The sequence below is a fragment of the Tupaia chinensis genome, unplaced genomic scaffold (assembly GCF_000334495.1).
Source record: "Tupaia chinensis unplaced genomic scaffold, TupChi_1.0 Scaffold138070_1, whole genome shotgun sequence".
Lineage (NCBI taxonomy): Eukaryota > Metazoa > Chordata > Mammalia > Scandentia > Tupaiidae > Tupaia > Tupaia belangeri.
The window spans coordinates 100696-127562 of NW_006197971.1; the positions used below are offsets into that span (position 1 = coordinate 100696).

Here is a 26867-nt window from a genome sequence, read left to right on the forward strand (position 1 = left end):
AACAAATCTCTACTTGTCCATTCTTCTATCGGTATTTTTAAGCACTCTGTGCACATGCACCTGGTTTGAATTTTGAGCCACCAGATCTAAAACTCAAACCATAAAAGTGACCATGTGGGATCTAGCCTCCTTCACTTCCACACCACTAGTTGGCCTGTCTTTTTTGTAATAATAATTAATCTTTCTAATTTGTCACTGGGTGTATGTGCTTGCCGGGAAAAGCAAGAAAGCAACTTTCATGGGGTGTGGTCATGTGCTTTTCTCCATTTCTCCTTCCTTTTGCAATTTTGGAGTTGTAGGTGCAGGACTTGAATTGTGAAGTCACATGGAAGCCAGCTGCCTTAACCACCAAACCATGTATTAACCTTATTTTTCTGTCTTAACTCAACCTTTTGCTCACAGATAACTATTTAAAATAGTACGTTTTGGGGGCCAGCAGTGGGATGATGGTAAAGGCTCCCACATGGCTGACTGTGGTTTGAGTCCCAGAGCTGGCTGCTTGCTTGTTTTCCTTCTTTCTCTCTTTGATGAGTGTATATGCCCTGCAGTAAATTTTAAAATAATAATAATGATAAATAAAATTAAGTAAACTGGAAAAAATGCTAAGTTTCTATATGTAATTATTAGGAATCACAGGATAATTCAGGAAGTCATTTTGAGAGGTTGGTTTAAGAAACCGTTCCTGAAAATGCAATAGTTTTCAGGTCATTTTAAGCAAACCTTTTCTTCCCACAATGAGAGTACTCCTCTAATGAAAATAACATTTTAATTACTCCTAACTTAACTCAAGCTTTAAATCTCACATTTTGTTTTGTGTATGAATATTTTAAATATAAAGTTTCATAAAACTTGTGGAGCACTTGTTTTCTATAACTTGTATATAAATAGTATATATAGTAAATTTTCTAAGTTACTGTACTTGCCTGGCATCAGTCTTTTGCCATATCCACTCTCTAATCTAGTTCCATGTTCCTACTTCTCATGGAGAGAAGACTGAAGGGAAATCCTTGTGTTTATATCATAAAGGATCATAGGATAGCAAAGTTTGAGAAACAGTGCATTATAGGGGATAAGAGAAGCCAGTTGCTAATGAAGTCTGATTTTGACTTGTTAACAGTAAACATAAACTTTTAGAAGTATTTGCTTTATATTTTGACAGCTGAAGAGCTTAAAGAAGATAGAATTGTGTATTTCACAGTAAAGCAGCAACAGATGTTCCAGGACAGCAGCAATGGATGTGCATGATTAAATCAAATTAAATTAGACTCAAGTGTATAATTAAAGAAGACAGGTAAGTGTATTGGTGTAAAGAATTTCTGTCAGAAGTGGTCAATATGCTGACCCTTCATGCAAAATACAGCAATTGAAAAACTGATGAAATAATCCTAGCTAATTATCTTTCTGTTAGATATGTTAAATGTTTTTAATTAATGAGTACTTTTCAAAAATGCCATTTTACTGGGCACGTGTGCTCACAGGAGAGAGAGAGAGACAGGGAAAGTGAAAAATCACCCTTTTGGAGGGATGGCCACACGACAGTCCCCTCTCCAATTTTCTTCAGGGATTTTGAACGTGCATGCATACATGCCAGTATGCTTTTCAGGCTGCCAGATCCAGGAGTCAGACCCCTTTCAGACATGCTAGAGTCCCACTTCTTAACCACCATGCCATCGGCTATTTACTATTTTAAAAAGCAAAGTCCTTTTCATAAATGCTTCCATTTTTAAAATAATTATTTATAAAATATTTATTTGTAAAAATCTTGAGACTTCTCTTGGGATTTTGGGTGTACAGGCACAAGCACTTGGTATAATTTTCAAGTCACTGGGCCTGGGATCCGAATAACACAGCCGGCTATAGAGGTCCACCGCCTTTACCTCTCTGCCATCTGCTGGCCCAAACATTACTTCTAAAATACTTGAATATTGAATGCAGAGATTTGCAGGGAGTTGAGTAAGCTCTCCAGTTGAAAAATACTAGCGAAAGTCATAATGTGTTCTTTGAACAAGTGTACATATACTAAGGAACACTACATCCATTTTATAAAGGTATCTGTGTAAAACAAGGAGCACAGGAACATGTCTCTGCCACTGTTCTTCACTATATACTTCAACTGACAGAAATCTGAACAACCTCTTTTTATTTGTCTTATTTATTTTTAAAATTTTCCTTTACGGCATAAATACTCTTGACTGGAGCAGGGTGAAGGAGTGAAAAAGCACCCTTGGGTGATGGCAGTGCCATAGTCTCTCTTCTTTCATTCTCTCGGGGTTTTGGGCCTGGACACACATGCCTGGTATGTTTCTCAAACTGCAAAGCTGGGAAATCAGAGCACACAGTTGATCATGTGGGATCCATCCAGTTTAACCACCACACCATTAGTTGTCCTCTATTAGTATTCTTAAATTATTTTTCCAAACAACATTTTATCAAATGTAGATTTTCATATGTGTCTCCAAAATAGTGTGTGTTTTAACTTTAAGGAAAAATATCATAGAGTATGTCATTTTTTTTTTTTACAGAAATGTAATTTTTTAAAATTTTTATTTACCTTTATTTATTTACATTTAACCAGAGGGACAGAGAGAGAGAGAGAGAGAGAAAGAGAGAGAGAGAGAGGAAAAGTGAGAAGCCAAACCACATGGTTCAGTACGTGAATCAACAGTCAACCGTATGGAAGTCCAGTGCCCTTAATCACCATACCACCTGTCAGCCCCACAAAAGTAAATTTTTGAGATTCATCTGTGTTAAATACAGATCTTATTAGTTCTAGACAGTGGTCTAAGAATCTATGGAGATCTTTGAAACTTTCAGGATGTCTGTGAGGGGAAAATAAGTATTTCCTTAAATATAGTTAGAGGTTGTTTACATTTTTTATTCTTTTTCCCATGAATGTATACAGCAAAATTTTTTAGAAGTAAATGACAGATGTTTCAGAAATTGAATGCGGTAGTAGGTAGGGGGAATTTATTTCTTTAAAACCATAAATTAAAGAGATTCACTCAATTTTAATTTTTAAATGCTTTTTTTTAATGCTTTTTAATTTTTTTTAAAGAGAGGTTTTTGCTATAGGGTGCGGGTGCTTGCCAGACAGACAGAGAGAGACAGAGAGACAGAACGTGACAAATCATCCCCCGGGGAGATGGCCATGCCACAATCCCTTCTCTTTCATTCTCCTCCCAGGATCTTGGGCATGCACGCACACGTGTCCGGCGTGAGTTTAAGCCACCGGTTCTGGGACACGAACCATGGTCGACTACTTGGGAGTCCAGCAACATAGCCATTTCGCTAACTGCTGGTCCCTGCTTTTTTATTTATTTATTTATTTTTTTTAAGAGAGATTTTTGTTTTAGGGCACGTACACTAGCCAAAGAGAGACAGAGACAGAAATTGAGAAATCATTTCCCGGGGGACATAGCCACACCACACTCCCTTCATGTCCATTCTCTTCTTAGGATTTTGGGCACACGTGCTCATGCTCTGAGTCAGTTCTAATCTACCAGGTCTGAGACTTGAATCTCAGTTGTCTATATGGGAGTTCAGAAACATAAATATGCTATCCACTCATCCCATTTTATAAATACTTTTAACATATTATTAAAATTACTATTACTTTTTAAATCAGTAAATAGTAAAAATATAACCTATCAGAACAAAAAACCTTTTGTAGTTGTCCCTTTTTTTTTTTTTAATTTTTAAGAATTATTTATTTTGGGTCAGCAGGTGGTATAGTGGTCGGGGTGCAGGACTCCCATATAGCTGACTGTGGTTCAGCTCCTGGCCCTGACAACTTGAAACTCATGCTGGGTACTAGTGTGATATGTGCCCAGAATTCCAAGAGGAGAATGGAGAAGTTATGGAGGAATGGCCCTCTCCCCAGGGAGTGATTTTTCACTCTCTCTGACTCCCTCTGTCTCTCCAGCAGGCACAGGCACCCTATAACAAAAATTCCTCCAAAAAAAAACCAGTGCTTAATCTTATTACTTTTTGTAGTTGTTATTTTAAAATTTACTATAGGCACACACACTCGCCAGAGAGAAAGAGGAAGTGTAAAGGAATCCACTGGGTCTGGAATCTAAATCACGCTGCAAAGGTGGGAGTCTACCAACTTAACCTCCTGGCCCTCAAGGTTGTCACTTTTTTCTTTTCTTAAGAAAGATTTTTGCTATGGTGTACATGTTCTTTTTGTTTGTTTGTTTTTGTTTTTGGAGAGTTTTTTGCCATCGGGCGCATGTGCATGCCAGACAGACAGAGACAGAAAGCGAGAAATCACCCAAGGCAGATGGCCATGCTGCAATCCCTTCTCCATTCTCCTTTCAGGATCTTGGGCATGCACGCACACACGCCCAGCATGAGTTCAAGCCACTGGGTCCAGGACTCAAACCGTGGTCAACTACATGGGAGTCCAGCGACATAGCCATTATGCTAACTGCTGGTCCCTTATAGTCTACATGTTCTAACCAGAAAGACAGAGACAGACAGACAGAAAGGAAAGAATCACCTCCTGGGGGGGATGGTCATGTTACAGTCTCTTCCCTTCCACTCTTCTTTCAAGATCTTGGGCACACATGCACATGGACCTGGTGTAACTCTAAATCTCCAGGTCCTGTACATGAAACTGTTGACTACACGGGGTTCAGCAACATAATCATTATGCTATCTGCTGGTCTCAGTCATCACATTTTTAAATAGTGAAAAAATTCAGAAGTAAAGTTTCACAAATCACAGATCACTAATGCAGTTAATTTATATTCTTTTCAAGTGTGTAAGTTTATATTTCATTATATTTTCAATACTGTTTGGTAATATTACGAACATAATATTATTTGTTGGTACTACAGCAATGCTGGATAACTGGTGAATTTGATTCTTTTATCCTTTTAATGAAATGGATACCTTAAAGCATGTATGCATTGTCAGCTTTATTCAGAATTGCTACATTCTTTCCACAGTGAGTGTATTTAGTTGATAGTTTTTCTCTGAGCTTCTGCTTCTCTAAAGGATTTGCCAGTTCAATTTCTTCCAGGATTTTAAGAATAAAATAATATCCAGTTGCAATTTTTAATTTATATTTTTGCTGTAGGACATGGGTGCTTCTCAGAGACAGAGAGAGAAGGAGAGGGAAAATGAGATCTACCCTCCCCCCACCTTCCATGGACACATTACAATCTCTTCTTTCTTCTGCTCTTGGGTTTTGGGGACATGTATGTACGTGTGCCCAGTGTGTTTTTGTTTGTTTGCTTGCTTCTTCCAGCAAGTTTTTAAAGCCACTGGGTCCAGGATTCAAACTTCACAGTGGGCCATGTAGATCCAGCCTTCTAACTTTCATGCCACCTGCAGGGCCTCCAATTGAAGTTTTAATTTTGCATTTATCAGTTTACTTACTGGTGAAACTGAGCTTGCCTGTATGCCTACCCTCTCTCAATAAGTTTGCTATTTGAATATCTTTTCCACTGAATTTTTTGTACCTGTTGGTGTAATTTTCTCTTTAGTTATTTTGTTTTTCTTATTAACTTATTGATGTTATTTTTATGTTTTACTTAAAAATGGCTTACTGAATATTTACAGATACCTTCGCTCAGTGTGGCTTGTATTTTATAATTTGTTGCTAGTGTATTTGTTGAGTAGGGTTTAGTTTGAGGTAATCTTTTTAGTCTTTTCATTTGTGGCTTCTGTTTCATGTGACTAAGAAATTCTTCCTGGGACCAGCAGTTAACGAGATGGCTGTGTCGTTGGACTCCCTGTAGTCGACTGCGGTTTGAGTCCTAGACCTAGTGGCTTAAAACTCAGTGCTGGGCATGTGTGCATGCATACCCTAGATCCCAAGAGGAGAAGGGATTACAACGTGGCCATCCCCGCTCGGGGTTGATTTCTTGCTTTCTGTCTCTGTCTCTCTCTGTCTGGCAAGCACACACACCCTATAGCAGAAACCTCTCCAAAAAAAAGAAATTCTTCCTGAGTGTATGACTATAACCTAACAAGATAGAAAAATGGAAAAGGGATTATACATAAACTCACGTTATTGGGAGTGGTATCTTTTAAACCATCCCCCCTCAACTAGTGAGCACATGTGCCCTGTGGTATTTTTAAAGAAGGTAGGAGGAGCAGTTGGCAAAGTGGTTGGATCCCTCTTGTTTTACTGAGAACTTGGAGTGACAGACCCTTTGACTTGGAAAGCATACTTGTCACATATGCATGCATGTTCTAAATTTGAAAGGAGAATGGATCAGAAGGGATTGCAGTGTGGCCATCCCTCAAGGTCTGGGGGCAGGAGTGACAGCTTTCCTTCTCTTTCCCCCTGGTGAGTTGACATTTGTAATAGTAAAAGTAAAAGAAATTCTTCCCAAACTACAGGGTCATCAAAAACTATCTTCCATTTTTTTTTAAATATAGCAATTAAATAAAGCATTTTCTTCCTCCAGAGATTTCATTTATTTTGTATTTTGAGTTTACTTTTAAATCATTGTACATTTATATAGCTTACAATATTTTTTAAGAATTATTTTTAATTTAACTTTATTCATCCATTTTAATTTGGCCAGAGAGGGACCCGGCTAGGGGGAGCAGTGAGAAAGCAAGCCACCATGTCCAGGACTTGAACCATAGCCAGCCATGTGGAAGTTCACCGCCCTTAACCACCATGTGCCTACTAGCCCTGCTTAGAATATGTTTTTTATAGCTTACAATATATTTTAAGAATTATTTTTAATTTAACTTTATTCATCCATTTTAATTTGGCCAGAGAGGGACCCGGCTAGGGGGAGCAGTGAGAAAGCAAGCCACCATGTCCAGGACTTGAACCATAGCCAGCCATGTGGAAGTTCACCGCCCTTAACCACCATGTGCCTACTAGCCCTGCTTAGAATATGTTTTTCTCTTCCTTTTTTAAGTTATTTATTTATTTATTTATTTATTTTTTGAGAGGTTTTCGCTATAGGGAGCATGCGCTCGCCAGAAAGACAGAGAGAGACAGAGAGATAGAAATCACCCCTCAGGGAGGATGGCTATGCTGCAATCCCTTCTCCTCCATTCTCTTCTCGGGATCTTGGGCACGCACACACACAAGCCTGGTGTGAATTTAAGCCACCAGGTCCAGGACTCGAACTGCAGTTGACTACATGGGAGTCCAGCGACATAGCCATTACACTAACTGCTGGTATCCAGCATTGTTTTTAAATTTAGCTTTACTTATTTGCTTATTTCTTTTAATTTGACCAGAGTGGGGGGGAGGGGTGGAGAAAGGGAGGGAGAGAGAGAGAGAGAAAGCCACAAGGTGTAGGATTCTAACCACTGTCAGCCATGTGGGAGTTCTGTGCCCTTAACCACCGTGCCACCTGCTGGCCTCTACAATATGGTCTTTCAAGCATGCATGCAGTGGAGGATAGTTAGTCAAAGCTATTACCACATATAATTTTTTTTCTTTTTTTTGGAGAGGTTTTTGCTATAGGTCACGTGCACTCGCCAGAAAGAGAGAGAGAGAGAAAGAAAGCGAGAAATCATCCCCCCAGGGGGGATGGCCACACCACAATCCCTTCTCCTCCATTCTCCTCTCAGAAACATGTACACACATGCACATTTGCCTGGCATGAGTTTAAGCCTCTGGATCTGGGACTTGAACCGTGGTCGACTACATGGGAGTCCAGTGACATAGCCATTACGCTAACTACTGGTCACCTCCATATATAATTTTCAACAGAGAACTTTTACATTGTTGTATCTATTCAATATTTTTCCCTGAATTTCTCCCTTTCACCCAATACTCTGCACCTCTGTCTTACTCTTTACCCCATTCTCAAACCGTCTCTGGTATCTACATTTGCTCTCCTTAATTACATCTTCAATTTTTTTTTTGTTGTATTAAGAGTGCAAGCATTCAGTATATATTAAATAGGTATATGCAATATTAATCTCTCATAGTCTGACTTGTTTTACTTAGTATTGAATCTTGTATACCGAGGGGCCAGCAGATGACATAGTGGTTAAGAGACTGGATGCCTGCCGCATGGCAGACCATGATTTGAGTCCTGGACCCTGCTGCTTGAAACTCTCACTGGATGTGTGTTTATAACCAAGGTCATAAGAGTGGAGGAAAAGGAATTGGAGCATGGCCATTCCCCCCGGGTATGTTTTCTCATTCTCACTCTCTGTCTCTCTGGTAAGTGCACATGCCCTATAGCAAAAATCTCTCTAATAAAAGACATGAGGCTCGCAAGTAGTGGTTAATATGGCAGGACTCCCATATGAGGGACTGTGCTTCCAGAGTCAGACCTGGCAGCTTGCTTTCTTATTTTCCTTCTCTGTCTCTCTGGTCAACTTCAAAAAAATAAATAATGACAATAAAATTAAAATAATTCTTAAACAAATAGACATGAAAAACTTTATATTGACCCACTTTGAATCAAATGACAGGGACTCATTGTTCTTTATAGCTGAGTAATATCTTAGGGCCGTGTATGTTACATATCTTTTTAAATCTTCTCATCCCTTCTTAGACATTTAGGTTGTTTTCATGTCCTAGCAATTGAAAATAATGCTACAGTAAACATAAATGTGCACATGTCTTTCTAAGTAGGTGTTTTTCTGTCTTTGGATAAACATCAAGGAGTGGGATTACTAGGTCATATGGGAGTTGTATTCCTAGGAGTTTTTGTTTTTGTTTTGTTTTGTTGTAGTGCACATGAGCTCACAGTGCTGGAGTGAGCAGTGAGAAATTGTTCCCTGAGGGATTGGCCATACCACCATCCCATTTCCTCCAGTCTTCTCTCAGGATTTTAGGCATACAAGTTCACATGCTTGACACAATTTTCAAGCCGCCATATCCACAACTTGAACCATGCTGTTGGCAGAGTGGGATCCAGTGCTTTAAGCTCCATGCCACCTTCTTGCCCAGGATGTTGTACTTTATTAAATGCTTTTTCTCCATCAATGGATAAGATCATACGGGTTTTATCTTTCTGCCAGCCTTTTGTATTATGTTTATTATATTGTGTGTGTTGAATCATCCTTGAATCCCTGGGATAAAGCTAAACTGGTCATGGTACAGTCTCTTTTTGTTATAGAGCACATCACTCTCCAGAGAAAGACAAAGGGAGATAAAGTGAGAAATTTTTCCCCCTTGGAATGACCAGGCCGCAGTTCTTTCTCCTCCATTCCCTTCTTGGGATTTTGAGATGCATGGACACATGGCTGATGTGATTCTCAAGCTTGGGCTTGAACCATGGTTGGCTATGTGGGAGTACAACACCTTAACTTAACATTTTGCTATCTGATGACCCCCGTATGTAATCTGATCAAAAGTGCCCTTCGATTTGATTTGCTGTTACCTTGTTGAGGGTTTTTTACATCTGCATTCAGTAGGGTATTATTCTGAGTTTTTAAAAAATGTCTTTATGTGCTTGTGGTGTCAAGATAACAGGTTCGTAGAATTAATTTGGAAGGGTTCCTTCAGTTTGAACATTTAGAAATGTTTGAGTACAGTTGGTGTTAATTTTTCTTTAAACATTTTGTAAAATTCAAAAGTGAAGCAGTTGGAACTTGGACTTTTCATTGTTACGGAACTATTACTCATTCAGTCTCATTGTCATTATATTAATGGTCTCTTCTGACTCTTCCTAGTTAAGTAGAGATAAATTATATAGAGATCCAAAAATTTGTTATCCCATCTAAGTTTTTGCGTTTGTTGGCATATAATCTATCATAGTATTCTCTCACGATCTTTTGTATAGCTGTTGTATTTGTTGTAATAGTGACAGTTTTATTACTATTTTATGTATTAAGTTCTTTTCTCTGTTTCTCTTGATTAGTCAGATTAGTGATTTGTTAATTTTGCTTATCCTCTTAGAAAACCATTTTTTTGTTTAAGACAGACAGAGAGAGACATAGAGACAGAAAGCGAGAAATCACCCCCCAGGGGGGATGGTCACGCCACAGTCCTTCTCTATTTTCCACTCGGGATCTTGGGCATGCACGCACATGCGCCTGGCGTGAGTTCTAAACCACTGGGTCCAGGACACAACCGCGGTCGACTACATGGGAATCCAGCAACATAGCCATTACGCTAACTGCTGGTTCCATGTATATGTATTTTTAAACAAAATGATTATTGAATTTTATTTATTTATTTATTTATTTCAGTTTGACCAGAGAAGGACAGAGAGAGAGAGAAAGTAAGAAAGCAAGCCACCAAGTACAGGACTCAAAGCCACAATCAGCCATACGGGAGTATAACATCCTTAACCACCACATCACCTGCTGGCCCCCCTGTAGAGTTTTTTATTCTCTTTTATTTATCTGGCTCTAATCATCATTTTTTTTCTTCTAGTATTCTGTTGCTGTTATTATTTTCTTGAGATGTGTCATTAGGTTTTTTTATTTGCCACCTTTATTTTTTTTCTTATGAACACTAACTGCTCTAAACTTCCTTATTATGATGGCTTTTACTGTTCCCCAAAGATTCTGAAGAATTATATGGTCTTATCATTGGCATAAGTAAATCTTTCATTTCGGTCTTAACAGTTTTGAAGTTGTTCAGGAGTAGATTTCTTTAGCTTCTGTGATGTTTTGTGCATTTTGATGGCTCTTTTTGTCACTCATTTTAAATTTAATTGTATTGTGATCAGAAGAGATAGTGTATATAGTTTCTTTGCCCTTGGGTGATGTTAGAGAAACTGAAAATGACAGAGAAAGTGATACATTGGAAAGCTATGTCCACAATCCTTTCTCCTTCATTTTCTCGGGATTTTGGACACACATGAATGTTTTTTCAGATGCCAGATACTGGACTTTGGTATAAATACTGTAGGGACCAGCAGATGGAGTAACGGTTACTCCACTGGGCTCCTATGTGGTGGACCACGGTTCACGTCCCAGAACCAGTGGCTTACAACTCAGGGTGGTGGTCGTTTGTGCATGGGTGCCCATACCAAGAAGACAATGGAGGAGAAGGGTTTGCGGCATGACCTATTTCTGTCTCTTTCCATCCAGTCTGTGCATGTGCTCTGGAAAAAAAAAATCTCTTATTAAAAAGAAAAAGTAAGATCTATGTAAATACTATTAGATTTTGTATTTTTCTTAAATTTAAGATACAATAGAATATGTAGATGCATAGATACATGCTTTTGATGAACACAGTATTTCTGTATCTGCCCTTTTGTTTTTCTCTTTTTTTGGAGAGGTTTTTGCTATAGGGTGCGTGCGCCAGACAGAGACAGAGAGACAGAAAGCGAGAAATCACCCACCCAAGGAGGATGGACATGCCGCAATCCCTTCTCCTCCATTCTCTTCTCGGGATCTTGGGCACGCACGCACATGCGCCTGGCGTGAGTTTAAGCCACTGGGTCCGGGACTTGAACAGTGGTCAGCCACGTGGGAGTCCAGCGACATAGCCATTATGCCAACTGCTGGCCCCTGTATCTGCCCTTTTTGTCACTTAATTTTCTTCATCTTCATCATGGATATTGCATGTACCTAACTGTGTGACAGTTATGGTCTTGAGGCTTTATTAACTTGTTTAAGCTATAAATCAGTTCTTTGAGGTAATACTATCTCAGCTGATATACCTTTTTTCTTTATTTCTTTCTTTTTTTTTTTTTTTTTTGGTGGTTTGCTGTAAGGGTGCATGTGCTTCCTAGGATATTTTTCAAGCTGCTAGGTCCAGTTCTTAAACTGTGTAGTTGGTTATCTGAGATCCAGCAGCTTAAACTCCCATGCCATTCACTGGCCCATAGGTACAGTAAGAAAACCTGAGGGCCAGCCAGTGGTGTACTGGTTAAGTCAGCTGAATCTCACATGTCAGTGCATGGTTCAAGCCCCAGACCTGGGGTCTTTTTCCTATATCCAAAAAAGAAAAAAATAGATGAGAAGAGATTGCAGTGTGACGATCACCCCTAGTGAGTATTTTCTCACATTCCGTCTCTGTACTCTCAAGCAAACACACACACACACCCTGTAAGTAATTTAAAAAGAGTAAATATGATAAGCCTGTGTGTTATGTGAAAATAATACTTCTAAGTGATGGGGTAGGATTTTAATATGATCTTCTGCCTACATAATCCATACCTATAATGTAGTATGTTCTATTCTTACATATTTTACACACTTTTGTTAGCTGTATTCTAAGATATAGTGAAATTTTTGTTGCTGTTATAAATAGCAGTTCTTTTTAAAAATAATTATTTTAGTTTTATTTAGTATTATTAATTTTTAATTTGACCAGAAAGAGAGGGAAAGTGAAAACGGACTTGAACAACGGTCAGTCATGTGGGAGTCCAGTATCCTAACTACCATGCCATCTGCTAACCTCCTTAAGTAGCAGTTCTAAAAACTTAAAATTACTGGTTATCATTGATAAGACCAACCTTATTGACCTTAATATAAGCATACAATGTCATGAAAAGCATATGACCACAATTTGCAGTTTTTAAGTTGTACATCCTCATTTACTATCTCTGAAATAATATATTTTATAATTGATGAAGTTCTGTAATCATTTTTTGTTTGTTTTTGTTTCATCTGAAAATTTCAGATATAATAAACTGACACTTTATTGCCAGTACTTTTAGGACTCTACTGTTAAAACAGTATGGATAAGTAGTATGAGTAGAAAAGTGAGTCAAAATACCATCCTGAATCCAGAGACATTTATGTCAGAACCCAAACCTGATTTCTTACATTTCCTTCTTTTTCTGTGTGTGTGTGTGTGTGTGTGTGTGTGTGTGTGTAATATATAAATGCACATGTGCATATATAGATATATGCTTGTGTACACATATCTATACGTGTATATCAAGTAGTGTATAGTTTACATATATAGTAGTATATCGTATATATATATAGGCAGTATATAATTTTTTAAAACTCTATGAGTAAATATACAGGATTTATAAAACAGGAAGGGTCAACACAAAAAATTATATGAAGAATCAAGTCTTTTACCTCAGTGGCTTAGCAATAATATGCGAACCAACGATATCTGAATACTTCAGATCCCCAGCACTATAAACCTTAGACATGCAAGGCACTTGGGTGAACTGCACAGGATCACATAGGTTGGAAGGCTCCTGGACATTTCCATATACAAAATCCTAAAGCATAAAGTAAAAAATCAAAATGGATTTTCTTAGTCATTTTACATTTAGGAGCACTTTTAAATGTAGTGAAATACAGAAGTATGCATTTTTCTGTGCAGTTACATTTTCTGTAAATAATGGTATTAGGTAATTTTCCCAGTGATCTAGATACTTTAAAGTGCTTCCTAGGTACTTTAAAGTGCTTCCTATCTTTTATCAGTAAATATTAATTTTGAGATGTTTTCTTGGATAGATGTTACTGTTCTGCTTACAGTTTGAGAGTTTTAATATTGTTGAATTGAGGGCCAGTAGGTGGTATGGTGGTTAAGGGTGCTGGACTCCCACATAGCCTACCTCGGTTCACCACCAGACCTGGTAGCTTACTTTCTCACTATGTCCCTCTCTGATCAAATTTAAGTAAATAAATAAATTTAAAATAAAATAATTCTTTTAAAAAAGTTGAATTTCGGGGATCCCATGTCATGCTTGTTCATTTGTTCATTTAATCTCTTTACATGCTAAATTCTATAAGTAGCATTTCCTTTTTCCTTTAATTGCCAGAAGACATGTTTGCCCTCCAAAAATGTGGGAGAGTAGAAAGCAGCCCCTCAGTGAGTTGTAGTCACAGCACCTCCTTCTTCACCATCATTCTATCTTTTCAGGATTTAGGGCGTGCACACACGCATGCCCAGTATGTTTTTCAAGCTGATGGATTTGAATTATACCCATGTGTGATCTGGCTTTTTTAATCACTAGACTATATGGCTAGCCCTGTTAATATAATTTCTTATAATAAGCTTTTCTTTCTTTTTTAGAGCTTGTTGCCTTAGGCTGTGTTGGCTTGCCACGAGAGAGAGAGAGAGAGCAGTGAGAGAGAAAGTGAGAAAACACCTCATGGAGAGGCAGGGATCTGGCCACCCTTCAGTCCCTTCTCCATTCTCCTGAGATCTTGGTCACACACATGTACCTGACATGAGTTCTAAGTCACCAGACCTGAGACTTGAACTGGGGTCGGGCAATAGGAGTTCAGCAGTGTAACTGCTATGCTATATGCTGGCCTCACATTAAATTTTTCTTGAGACCTCTGTGTGGCTAATATTTATATTACTTTATTATATTGGGTTGTTAGAAAAGTCATGAGATAATTATTTTTTTAATGCAAAAATGCATCATGACTTTGCCAGTGACCCAATAGGTCTTTAATTTTACACCTTAATTACTTTTGTGACCAGCAGTTGGCTTAATGACTGTGTCGCTGGACTCCCATGTAGTTGACAGCAGTTCAAGTCCCAGACTTGGCACCTTAAATGCACACTGGGCATGTGTGCATGCGTGCCCAAGATCTGATAGGAGAATGGAGGAGAAAGGATTGCGGTGTGGCCATCCCCCTGGGTCGTGATGTCTTGCTTTGTTTTTAAGGTTATGGTAAATTCATAAAGTATTTTTAATTATTTTCCTCTTTCCATAAGCAGGATGCTTATTAAAACTAGATGAGACGTTCTTTTTGGCCAGAACCACCATCTCCCAGTAATTAACTAAAATGAACACAAGGGGAAAGAGGAGAGGCACCTGATAATATGTTCACTATGCCTTTTAGAAAAGATGGAGTTGTTCCTTTGGCAACATATATGCTAATCTAAAAAAGGTGATATGGTAGATATCAAGGGAATGGGTACTATTCAAAAAGGAATGCCCTACAAATGTTACCATGGCAAAACTGGAAGAGTCTATAATGTTACCCAGCATGTTGTGGGCATTGTCTTGAACAAACAAGTTAAGGGCAAGATTCTTGCCAAGAGAATTAATGTGCATATGTTAAGCATTATAAGAGTAGAGATAGCTTCCTAAAACGTGTGAAGGAAAATGACCAGAAAAAGAAGGAAACCAAAGAGAACGGGACTAGGGTTCAACTAAAGCGCCAGCCTGCTCCATGCAGAGAAGCGCACTTTGTGAGAACCAATGGAAAGGAGCTGAGCTACTGGAACCTAATCCATATGAATTCTGGAACCTAATCCATATGAATTCATGGCGTGATGGATGTTAAAAATAAACTAATCTGTGATCTATAAAAATGAAAAGAAATAAGTAGATGAGGCAAAGCCAGCATGTGGCATGGTAGTTAAAAGCGCTGGACCCCCACGTGGCCTACCACAGTTGGAGACCTGGTGACTGACTACCTCACTTTCCTTCTCTCTCTTTCTCACTTCCTGCTGCAAATTAAAATAAACAAATAAATAAAGTTAAATAAAATACTTCTTAAATATAAAAAAGGGAACTTCAAAATATTAGATGAGGCATTTCTTGGAGGTCATGTAAAATTTGTATATATAGTTGCCACTGGAGTCTTTCTGGGAGTAGAATATTGACATTTGATTTACTAGTAGGCCCTTGCTTGGTAGTAAGTGTTTGGCTTTTTTTATGTTTGTGTTCCTTACTCAGAATTGTAAATTTTCTAGAAATATGAATTTTCAGAAACAACAGTGATTATTTATAGAGTTATTTTTAACAACTGTGAAAACTATTAGTAGTGTAATTTTATTCCATTATTCTGATTCCTTTCTCAGATTTTGACACTGGATTCCTATTTGGTTAGACTGCTTTTTTTGTTATTGTTTACTCATAATAGAGTCCTGTGCCTGCAAGAAAGAGAAACAGGATGAGAGAGAGAGACAGAGTGAGTAGAAAAGAGCAGGAAAACAGAATACTCTCTAGGGTCTAGTCAGACTGCAATCTCTTTCTCTTGGCTTTCTCACTGACACATTCCTGGTAACTTCACCCATGTGCTTTCTGTGCCTCAGGTTGACAGTGCTGGCCATTCAAATCACAGGTTGTTGTATAGGATCTGGCTTCTCTTGACCACACATTGTTAAACTGTTGAACTGGTACTGAAATTTTTGGAGAAATTTTGTTGTTGGTTCTGCCCATTTGTGCATTTTTTTTTCTCCTTTCTGATTTTTTAAACTCATTTTGCTTTTCCTCTCTTAGTTGTGTCTGTACACATGCACACAAGTGCTTGTTGTATATGCATCGGCAGAGGGCTTAGCTAATTGAGAGTTTAATTTCTGTTGTAGTCAACCATGAGATAAGTCCCAGACCTAGCAGCTTAAAACTCATCCCAAAGTGCATATGTGCCTAAAATTCTTAGAGGACAGTGGAGTAGAAGTGCTTGCAGCATGGCCATACCTGTGGGGGGATGATTTCTTGCTTTCTGTCTCTGTCTGTCTGGTGAGTGCATGTGCCCTAAAGTAAAAATTTCTATACAGAAAAAAAAAAATAATAATTTTTGTTCTTACTGTGTATACAGTTAGGTGGATTTTTTTAGTTAACAGTTGTAGCTGAATACTACAATTTTGATTTTGAAATGAAGCTAGATTTTCTTTGTTCCATGGGGAAACAAACATATAGCAATCACTTCTCTTCCATTTCTCCCTTTTGAGTTGTTGTAATTTTAAGATTGTACTAATTATAAATCAACTGGTGGCTTAAATTTTTGTATGATTTTCAACAGAATTATGCAGTAGCATATTGTGGTATTTTCATTTTATTTATTTTGCTTAGTTTTTATTTATATATGCATCTTTTTTTAGTTATTCTTATTTTTATTAATAAAGATTAGTATCAATGCCCTGGATCAATGGTAGTCCTCTGAATTTTAATGTACTTACCACCTTAAATAAAGGTGAACTTTTTCTCAGGTTTTTAAATTATAAATTGATATTACATTAATTCACTGTATATCATTGCAACATGCAAAACAAGTTTTCTCATCCAGAGTACGTTGTATAATGGCTCAAGCAAATATATTACCATACATGATTTCTTCAACAAATAACTTTAACTCCCCCCCCCTTGGTTTCCTTCCACTCAATAAGCTAAGTCAGGAATTCACCCTTTGTACCTTTAAGTACCTGTACTTGAAAGTTATTGGGGTCTGTCAAGAACTGACATTCTTTACTTACCTGCCAGGTAGAACTGTTTATGGTACCAGGCAGTCTTTCCAAGAACTTCTATTGGCTCTCTTGAGATCTACCTGAGTTAGCTTTCTGGTCAGATCTTCAAATAATGACATTCCAGTCAAAGCCCTGGCAGTAATAATCATTATTACTAATTTCTTATGCACAGAACCATTCGGCCACAAATAACGCTCACAAAAATTTTCTAATTCAATTGGTCAAATACAGAGAAAAGTTTATATTAATTTAAAAAGCAAAATTTTAACAAATTTCAAAACCTGTCAACTATAAAGAAGCCAAAATTGTTAAATCTAGAAGATAAAGCATAGAAGAAAATCAGTAATGTTTTAGACAAAAGTCATAAAATTCTATTTTAACAGTTCAGTCTCATGTAATTAATCTCTCTTCTGTTGAGTTTGCAGTGTCTGATCTTTTCAGTAAATCCTGAAAGTTAGCATTCACACTATTATTGATCTTTTCAGACTTGTCTCAAAAGACCATTTTCTTGGTTGTTTTTTCTTCTCTTATTTCTGTCTGTCTCTTTAGTTTTCTTGGCATAGCACTCCCTTCAGAACTTCTTGAAGAGCTAGCTGGTGTGGTGCTGGTAACTTCTTTCAAGTTCTGTTTATCTGAGAATACTTTTGTCTTTTCTTTCCATATGAAGGATAATCTTGCCAATATATTATTCTTGGTTAAAATTGTTTTTCATTTAACACTTTGAATGTATTTCCCCATTCTCTTCTTCATTATTTACGATGAAAGGTCTCATGTTAGCCTGATGAGATAACCATTGTAAGTAACCTGAAATTTCTCTCTGCCAGTTTTAGTATCTTGTCGTTGTATGTGGTTTTAGCCAATCTGGCAATGATGTGTCTTGGAGAAAACCTTCTTGGGTTGATTCTGTTTGGGATCTTTTGTATTTCTTGGGTCTGGTGCTTTGAATGCCTCTGTAGGCTTGGAAAGATTTTTTCTAGGATTTCTTGGAATAGATTCTCAATGCCCTTATTAGTCTCTTCACTTTCTGGGATACTGAATGTCTGGATGTTTGAGTATTTAATGGTAACCAGTATTTCTCATGTATTATTTTGGGGAGATTATTTTCTGAAACTTTTGGTGATTTTTTTTCTAGATCAGAAGTTTTTTATCTTCCACATCCAAAATTCCATTTTATACATGGTCTAATCTGCTTTTAATACTTTTAGGGTAGATTTTTATTTTCTATATGGTAACCTTCATCTGTAGCAGCTCCATGTGTTTTTTTCTATGTTGTATATTTCTTGTTTCAAATCTTGGAAGAACTTCCTCATTTCCTAGAACTCATTGTTTCTTTTCTCTTGCATTTTCTGGAGAACATTGTATCTCTGATCTTGAATCTTCATTAGTCTTGTTGTCACTGAATATTCTGAAGTCTTTATCTGACATTTTTGTGAGTTTTGTTGTACTATCTGGATGATGGTATGTTTTCTTTTCCCTTGGGGGAGATATATTTTCTCGGTTTCTTCTATTTTTGTGCAGTGATTTATGGTTATCTAATATACTACATGTTTTTTTGGAATTAATTCTGAGCATTCAAAAGTGTGCAGGAGGAGTTGACTTGCACTGTCTCTGCAGTTTCATTTCCATGACGCTCCCCATGTAACCCACACTTTTGTTGTTGGAACAATGCGGGGTTTCAACTGAGAGTTCAGAGGTGTGTAGGAGATGAGCCACAGTCTCTCTGCAGTGCCATACTTCTCCCTGCTGCTTAAGCTCTGTAGTCTCTCTTCTCTGATTTTCGGTCACTTGGTGGTGTATTAACTTTTGGCTAATTTGTTGGAGAAGGTTTCTGCACCTGTAAGCTCATGTACTTCAATTTACTATTAACTTTTGGCTAATTTGTTGGAGAAAGTTTCTGCTCCTGTAAACTCATGTACTTCAGTTTACTTTGAGGTACTTCTCGGTCACTTTCTCTCCTCTGTTGTGTTTTGCAATGTGGTATCCACATAAAGAAATTTGAGTTAAGATTTATAAAGTAGAGTTTCTCCCTTTCTGAAGCAGGCTCAGTGGTGGTTAACGATTTCTGTGACCTTAATAGTATTCAGATTTAGATATGGCTTCTGAAATTAGCAAGAGAAAGGAGAGGTCAGAAACAAATACTTTTGAAAAGTTTTAAAAGTCATTCAATTAAAAAATTTTTTTTAGAGAGAGAGAGAGACAGAGAAAACACAGAGATTGCCTTTCCTGCCTAGGCTTTCTGGTCTGTTAGTTGAGGTTTAAAACAGATTCTTCATTTGCCCTAGTCCGTGAAAGGGACAGGGAACAACAGCTCAGAAGAATACATGGCTTCTATTTAGGTTTTGGGGTCTGGCATGTAAGGTATAGAGCAGAAATTCTTCATTTGTCCTCTGTGATATTTTTATTCCATATTTGAAATATGGGACAGTAGCCTGCAGAGTAATATGTATGTTATATGTATGTATTTGAAATGTACTATGCAGTCATAAAGGCATTATCAGTTTTTTTTATTTACAAAATTCTCTTTTGGAAAATAATCTTTCCCACCTATGTTGTTATGAGTATTTTTTCATCCAGTTATAGTTGTTCTGCCATGGATTACTACTTAAATCATTGGCCAGACTGGGCATTTTTATTCTTATTTTTACCAACTTTTTGTATATCTTTGATAGATTACCCCATCTACTTTTTAAGTGCCTTCTTTGTGTTTATTTTATTACCGTATATACAGTGTTTTTATTTTAACTACTTAACAGAAACTCTATGTAACAGGGAACAAATACAGTTTATCAGTGAGAACTATTTGAATTCTTCAGTTGGATAATCTCCAGTTTTTCTTCTTTATTTATACTGTTGAACTATTTATTTCATTTTAAAATTGGGGCCTGTGTCTGCCAGAGAAAGGAGAGGGAAAGTAAGAATACATCCCCTTAGGGGATGGCCATCCCACAATTCCTTCTTTGTTTTTGCCTTCCATCAGGACCTTGAGTGAACTCGCCCACATGCCTTACATGTTTTTTGAGCCTTCAGGTCTGCACCTCCAACTATATCATTAGCCATGTGCTGTTAGCCACCATGATTATCATGTAACTGACTAGTTTGAACTATTTATTTATTTTTTTAATCTATTAACCTACCTACCTGTCTACCTACCTTTCTGCCATAGGATGCATTTGCTTGTGAGAGAAGGCAGGAAAGACAGAAGGGAAAGTGAAAAGACAATCCTGAATTTATCTTACCAAATTACACTGGTTGCAGTTCTAGCATTGAAAAAAAAATTTTTTTAAGTTTTAAAAGGCACATACTATTGGTATTCCTGACTTTCCTCTGAATATTTGTAGTGTGTTATTTTCTGGCGTAATCTGTATTGTTCTATTTTGAAGTGGGTAACATTGTTGCTCTATTTAGATGAGTTTATGTTGTACAGATACTTAATTTGCAGCATATTTGGCTGGATTTTAGATTCTGTGTATTTACTTATATACATATCTTTACTGTTTAAAAACATTGTTGTATACATTACAGTGAATATTTTAAGTCATAAATAAATTTCAACTTTTTAGCTAAAATATTCTGTCGAGAATATTAGTATTCTTTTTTCAGCTGTTCTTATAAGCTTTTTGTCCTTGATTTCCCTAATTTATTTAACTTTATTATTATTATTATTATTAGTTTTAATCAGAGAAAAAGAGACAGAGAGAGAGAGAGAAAGTGAGAAAGTAAGCCACCAGATTGAAGTCTTAAACCACAGTCAGCCAAATGGGAGTCTGGCAACTTTTAGCACCGTGCTGACTACCAACCCTGGATTTCTCTCATTTAAAAAAGTATGTATATTTGTGGGAACCAGCAGTTAGCTTAATGGCTATGTCGCTGGACTCCCACGTAGTTGACCACGGTTCGTGTCCCGGACCCAGTGGCTTACAGCTCACGCTGGGCGCGTGTGCGTGCGTGCCCAAGATCCCTAGAGGAGAATGGAGGAGAAGGGATTGCGGTGTGACCATCTCCCCTGGGGGGTGATTTCTCACTTTCTGTCTCTGTCTGTCTGGCGAGTGCACGCGCCCTACAGTGAAAATCTCTCCAAAAAAAAAAAAAAGTATGTATATTCTTGTGTTTCTCTTTTAAATGATGGATCACATTTGCACTTAAAACAATAAATAATGAAGCTAGAGTTGTTTGAAATAATTTGTTTTTGTTTAGTGATTTACTGGTTCTGTAAAAACTATTTGAAAATTTTTGTCTTGCATTCTGAATTATCTGTTTGGAATTACCTGCTCTGGGAAAGTGAGAACAAAATTTTACATATGAACGTAGGCTTCCACCTGTTTGAAAAGATAACATTACACAGTTTATTCTCTCTTTTTTTGTTAGATTGCCTAGATCAATTTTCTTCTTAAATACTGATGACTATGTAAGCTTTTGTTTTGTTTTTGTATTTATGAATACTTTTTTCCCCATTTTAAAATCCATTGTTTAGATTTCTCTATTATTTTCCCTTTTTAAATTTGTTAGCTTTTGTTTTATTTATAGACCACCAACAAAACAACCAAAACTGTTGTTTTTGTGTTTTATTTAGTTGTCTCTGGATAATTTTATTTTAAAGAATTAATTTTATCTATTACTCTTTTTTCTTTGGTACAGAACACATGCACTCTTCAGAGTCGGGGCTGGGGACAGGCAAAGTGAGAAAGCAAGCTGCCAGGTTGGCCATGTGGAGTCCAGTACCCCAACCACCATGCCATCTGCTGGCCCTGCTTCAGAATTATTAACAATTCAAAAAAAAAAAAAAAGAATCAACCCCTTCTCTTACTCAAGGTTTTACAAGAATTTTCTCTTATAAAAAATTCTATTGTGCACATTTTCTTCACTTGGAATTTCTAGTGATTGGAATGAAAAATTTTCTAGCATTTTTAATAAAAAGTTGGGGTTTTTGTTTATGACTTAAGGTGAGGACCTTAAACCAAAGTGGTAATATTATTGTATTATGAGGAAGTCATGACACACTTACTTACTTACTTTTTTTTTTTTGGGAGAGGTTTTTGCTATAGAATGCATGTGCTCTATAGACAGAGACAGAGAGACAGAAAGCGAGAAATCACCCCCCAGTGGGGATGGCCACACCGCAATCCCTTCTCCTCCATTATCCTCTCAGGATCTTGGGAAAATACACACACGTGCTCAGTGTAAGTTTTAAGCCACCGAGTCCAGGATGCGAACTGTGGTCAACTACATGGGAGTCCAATGACATAGCCATTGTGCTAATTGCTGGTCCCATTTATTTACTTATTTTAAGATTTTTTTACCATAGGGTTCCAGAGAGATAGGGGAAGGACAAATCTCTCCTCAGGGGGATGACTGCATTCTAATTCTTTAATTTCCCCTTGGGATTTTATGCGTGTGTGTGTGTGTGTATATATGTATATATTGCGTGTGTGTGTCTATACAAGAAGGTCTGGGGCTTGAACCATGTTGTTGGCCATGTGGAGTCCAGTACATTAATCACCCTGCTACTAGGCCCAATAGTAGCATAGTGGCTAAGGCACTGGACTTCCACATGGTTGACCACAGTTCAATTCCCAGACCCAGTGGCTTGAAAATTATGTCAGACGTGTGCATTGTGCCCAAAATTCAAGGAGGAGAATGAAAGAGAAGAGATTGAAGTGTTACCTTATCCCCAGAGATGATCTTTCACTTTCATTCTCACCATCTCTCTTTTACTCTGTAGCAAGCTTACATATTTCTCTATGGTAAAAACCTGTAAAAAAATTTTTTAAAGTCACTTTGGTACTGATAGGAGACATAGTTTTATGGGATGCAAAATATTTTATGTCTTTACTTCGGTAATACAAATTTTCTTATTTATCTGTTTGTTTGTTTATTTTGGCGAGTATTTTCCTATAGGGCATGTGTGCTCACCAGAAAGAGAGACAGATAAAAAGTGAGATATCACCCCCCCAGGGAGCATAACCACTCTATAATCCTTTCTCTTCCATTCTCTCAGGATCTTGGGCAAGGATGCACACGCACCTGGTGTGAGTTTAAGCCTCTGGGTCCGGGCCTCTAACCATGGTTGACTGTATGGGAGTCCAGTGACATAGGCATTACATGAGCTGCTGGTCCCAATACAAGTTTATATTTGCATAATGCTAATTAAGCTAAATGCTGAAGATTTTGTGAGATTCTAGTACATTTTTCAAGAGCCCAAACACCTAGCCTGTTTAATTTAACTGCTCGTTATATCTACTAGAAGCCAATTTTCTCTCTTTATCTTACATTAATATTGTTAAGTAGAATTTAATAAATGTAAGTATCATGATACTATTTTAATATGTGATTAAAACATTAGTGTTTGGTATGCTTTATTTCCTGGTTTAGGAGCTGTAACTAATGAGAATTAAAGGCCATGGATGAAGATGAATTTGAATTGGAGCCACAGGACCCAAACTCTTTTCTTGGTGGAACAGGTATAACTGTTCGAATTGTTTCACTTATCTGTGAAATTTGGAGTTGTTTTATCAAGATAATGAATTGCTAAACCTTAGGTTCTTACTTAGGAACCTTGTTATCTAATCAGAATCTCTTATTTAACTTGTAATCTTGTTAGTGAGATCATGAAAGTCTTCCTATTATCTTCTGTTACTCTGATTTTCCAAAGTGAAGAAGTAAGTCCTATAAATTTTTACTTTCAAAATATTTCTTCTATTGGAATTAGTTTTCGTTTCTTCTAGTAACACTTTCGCATAAATTTACGACCCCTAAAACAAGACAAATTTATTTGGAGCTCTAAAGATCAGAATTACAAGTATCGTACAGTTGGGTTCTTTGTGTTAAGGCTTAGATGGTCAAAATCAAGACCATCTGAGTTTCTTTTCCTATGCTCTTGAGAGGAAATGCACTTTTAAGAATATTCATATTTTAGTCCAATTTAGTTCCTTATAGTTTTAAGATAGAGATCTTTGTTTTTTGTTCTCTATAGTTTATCAGCAAGGACATTTTTTGCTTCTAGAGGCCGTTGACATCTCTTCTCATGCTTTGCCTGTGGTTCCCTCAAGGAACATTGAGTGAAGTCTTCCTCATGCATAGAATGATTCCTGAACTTCCTTTCTGTCATATTTCCTTGACTTTTGTGAAAAAGCTTTTTCTTTTAGATTAGACTCACTCAGATAATCCAAGATAACATTTCAATTTTTTATATGTTTTTCTTCCCAAATGTTTAAAGTCACTGTCTCCCAGCCAGAAGATGAAAATTTCTAGTCCAAATCTGTAATCTACAGATAAGCATCTCGAAGGTCTCAAACATTATCTAAATCTGGTGCTTCTGAAATTCTGGGTGTATATTCAGTTTCCTGTGACACATATTCTTTTTTATTTATTAACTTCTCAAGGTAAAGAAACAGGTGATCTACTCTTCGTTTACAGCTGATAAACAGTTTTGAATATTTTAAATCAAGTAGGTTAAAAATGTAAATAAAATGGAGTCATTGTTCTAAAGAAAATTTTGAAAGGTGAGTGAAATGCCATTGAATTTCAGGATCTTGGAAAGATGCTTTTTAGTCCTTGGTTCCACCTTCTAAGTCTTCCTTGCTTTTTCTATTAAAGTTAGCATGTGCTTATAGCAAAACAGTTTTTCTTGGAAGTCTTAACCCTAGAATGTTGGGAGGTCCAACAGCCCTTTTTTTAGTTTGTATTTTTCCAAATTGTAGTTTTCAGTTCATTACTGGTTATTAAATGAGTTTAATTGACAGAACTTGGGTTGAGGCTGAGGATGCTGTAGATACTTGTCTTCACCACCAGGCATTGTGCAGTATATATGGGATACATAGTGGCAATGGTAGGTTTTATGTGATTGATACAGATAGATTAACTGGGTTTTTTTTCTGTTTTGTTGTGTTTCCAATTTGACAGAGAGCATGTGCCTTGGAAGGCAAAAAAGGGGAAGGAAAGTGAGAAAGTGCCCCCTGTAGAGCATGGTTACACCACAATACCTTCTCTGAATCACTTTTTTTTTTTTTTTGCCAGAAGGTGCTTGTCTTTGCAGGAGAGAAAGAAAGTATAAAAGCTCCCCCCATGGGGAATGGACAATCCTTTTTCCTCTAGCCCTCTTCTCTTCATATTTGTGTGTATGCGTATTCATGTACCTGGTATGTTCTTTAAAGCACTTGGTCCAGCACCTGAATCGTACAGTGGCCATTTGGGATTTAACCACCTAATCAGTACACATAAATGCCCCAGCAGCCTTCTTTATGTTGTTTTTTCTTTGTCCTATTCTTTTTTCTTTTTTAATTTGCAGAGGACACATGTGCTCACCAGAATGAAAAAAAGATGGGTAGCAAAACCCTCCAATGGGGCATGGGTACATCTTAGTTCCTCATACATTTTTCCATCCTTTTTTCCGACACTTATGTACACATGCCCGGCTTCCTTTTCAAGCTGAAGGAGCCTAGGATTTGAACTGAGGTCAACCGTATCGAATCTGGTTCCCTTGACCACTGGGCTATGGGACCAACTCTTGCCCTTTTAGTCCAAGCTGGTAGTGTTTCTGTATTGGAGTAGATTTCTCAAGAATGTTGTGTATTACAGGGATATGTTGCATTAAAAAAAACTCAAGATAGGTTAGTTGTCTGCCTCTCATTACTTTGAATTTCTCTCCTTTTATCATCCTTGTGGTTTCTATTAGAATTATTAGCATCTCTGTTTCTACCCAGTCAAAACTACTCTTAAGCTTTTTTTCTTAATCGTTTCCTATAGGATATGTGCCAGAAGAGAAGAAGAAAATCAAAAGGAAAAGAAGTCACCCCCCCCCCCCACCGAGGGGGGGGTACCACACAAATTTCTACAATTCTTTCTCCTATTTTCCTTGAGCATCGGGCATGCTTGTACATGTACCCTGATGTTTTTCAAGCCACTGGGTTCAGGGTTTAAACTGTGCAGTAGGCCATGTGAGATCCAGCTTCCTTAATTACTATACCACCTCACTGGCCCTCTAAGCATTTCTTAGTTTATTAAAATTTTCCAGCCTTCACCCACTATCTTATTTGCAAAGTCATTTCACACTAAAAAAAAAAATTTTTTTTTTTTTTGCTATAGGGTGCACATCTGCCAGAGAGATAAAAGGACAGAGAAAGAGAGAAAGAGAGAGACAAAGAGAAAGAGTTTTGTCTCCTTCCATGGGATATAGTTCATGCCTCAGTCCCTTTTTGCCCGTAAGTTCTTCTACTGAGATTTGGATATTTACACACATGCGCCCCACATGTTTTTTAATCTGCTGGGCTAAGACTCAAACTGTATAGTTGGCCATGTGAAATCTATCTACCCTACATCTTCAGCTGGCCTGCCACTTATTTTTAGCTATTTTTTAAGTAGCTCTCTGCTTCCTGGTAGCAGAATCTACTAATTTATGTTATTGCATCAAAAATTAACAGAAACATAGCAGTTGACAATGACAAAATTTATATAATTTCTATAGATTGATTTTATCAGACAAGGCTGAGAGAGTGGTCTTTTATGCGTTTTATATAGCTAAAAGCGGTGTCATTTGAGTTATCCTTCTGCTGCTGTGGTGATGAATCTAGTTCAAAGCCAAACCATATGTCTGAAAGAAGTTCTCTGTATATTTCTAGAACTGAGATCCTTATTTCTGTGCTGGCTATCAACTGAGAAATCTTTTTTCTTTCATGTCATATTTTTAACAAAGCTCCTTCCAACAACAGCAGGTTGAGTCATTTCCCCATTTAAAACCTCTCCAACTTGGAATTGGTAGGTAGGAAAGGTGTAGTCCTACATGGATGGTGGAGGTGAAGTCTTAGACCCCAGCGACTTGAAAATTATACAGGCAGTGTGTGTGTGTGTGTGTGTG

At 37.3% G+C, this 26867-nt stretch overlaps 1 protein-coding gene across 5 annotated transcripts in view; it reads left to right on the forward strand.

Moving 5' to 3' along the window:
• Positions 1-1148: 1148 nt before the first annotated feature.
• The window catches only part of LOC102485971 (zinc finger X-chromosomal protein-like), a 49279-nt gene continuing 23560 nt past the window's right edge, over positions 1149-26867 (forward strand). Inside the window, exons 1-2 of one of the 5 annotated variants that reach the window (XR_003551515.1) lie at positions 1149-1291; positions 23387-23475. Coding sequence is in view for 4 of the 5 variants with exons in the window: in XM_027776790.1 (XP_027632591.1) it covers positions 23415-23475 (61 nt within the window). In the remaining variant the exon portion in view is untranslated. Of the gene's footprint in view, positions 1292-21808; positions 21827-23386; positions 23476-26867 lie in introns of those variants that run through there. The other 4 variants (XM_027776790.1, XM_006161063.3, XM_027776785.1 and 1 more) reach the window with 4 other exon arrangements.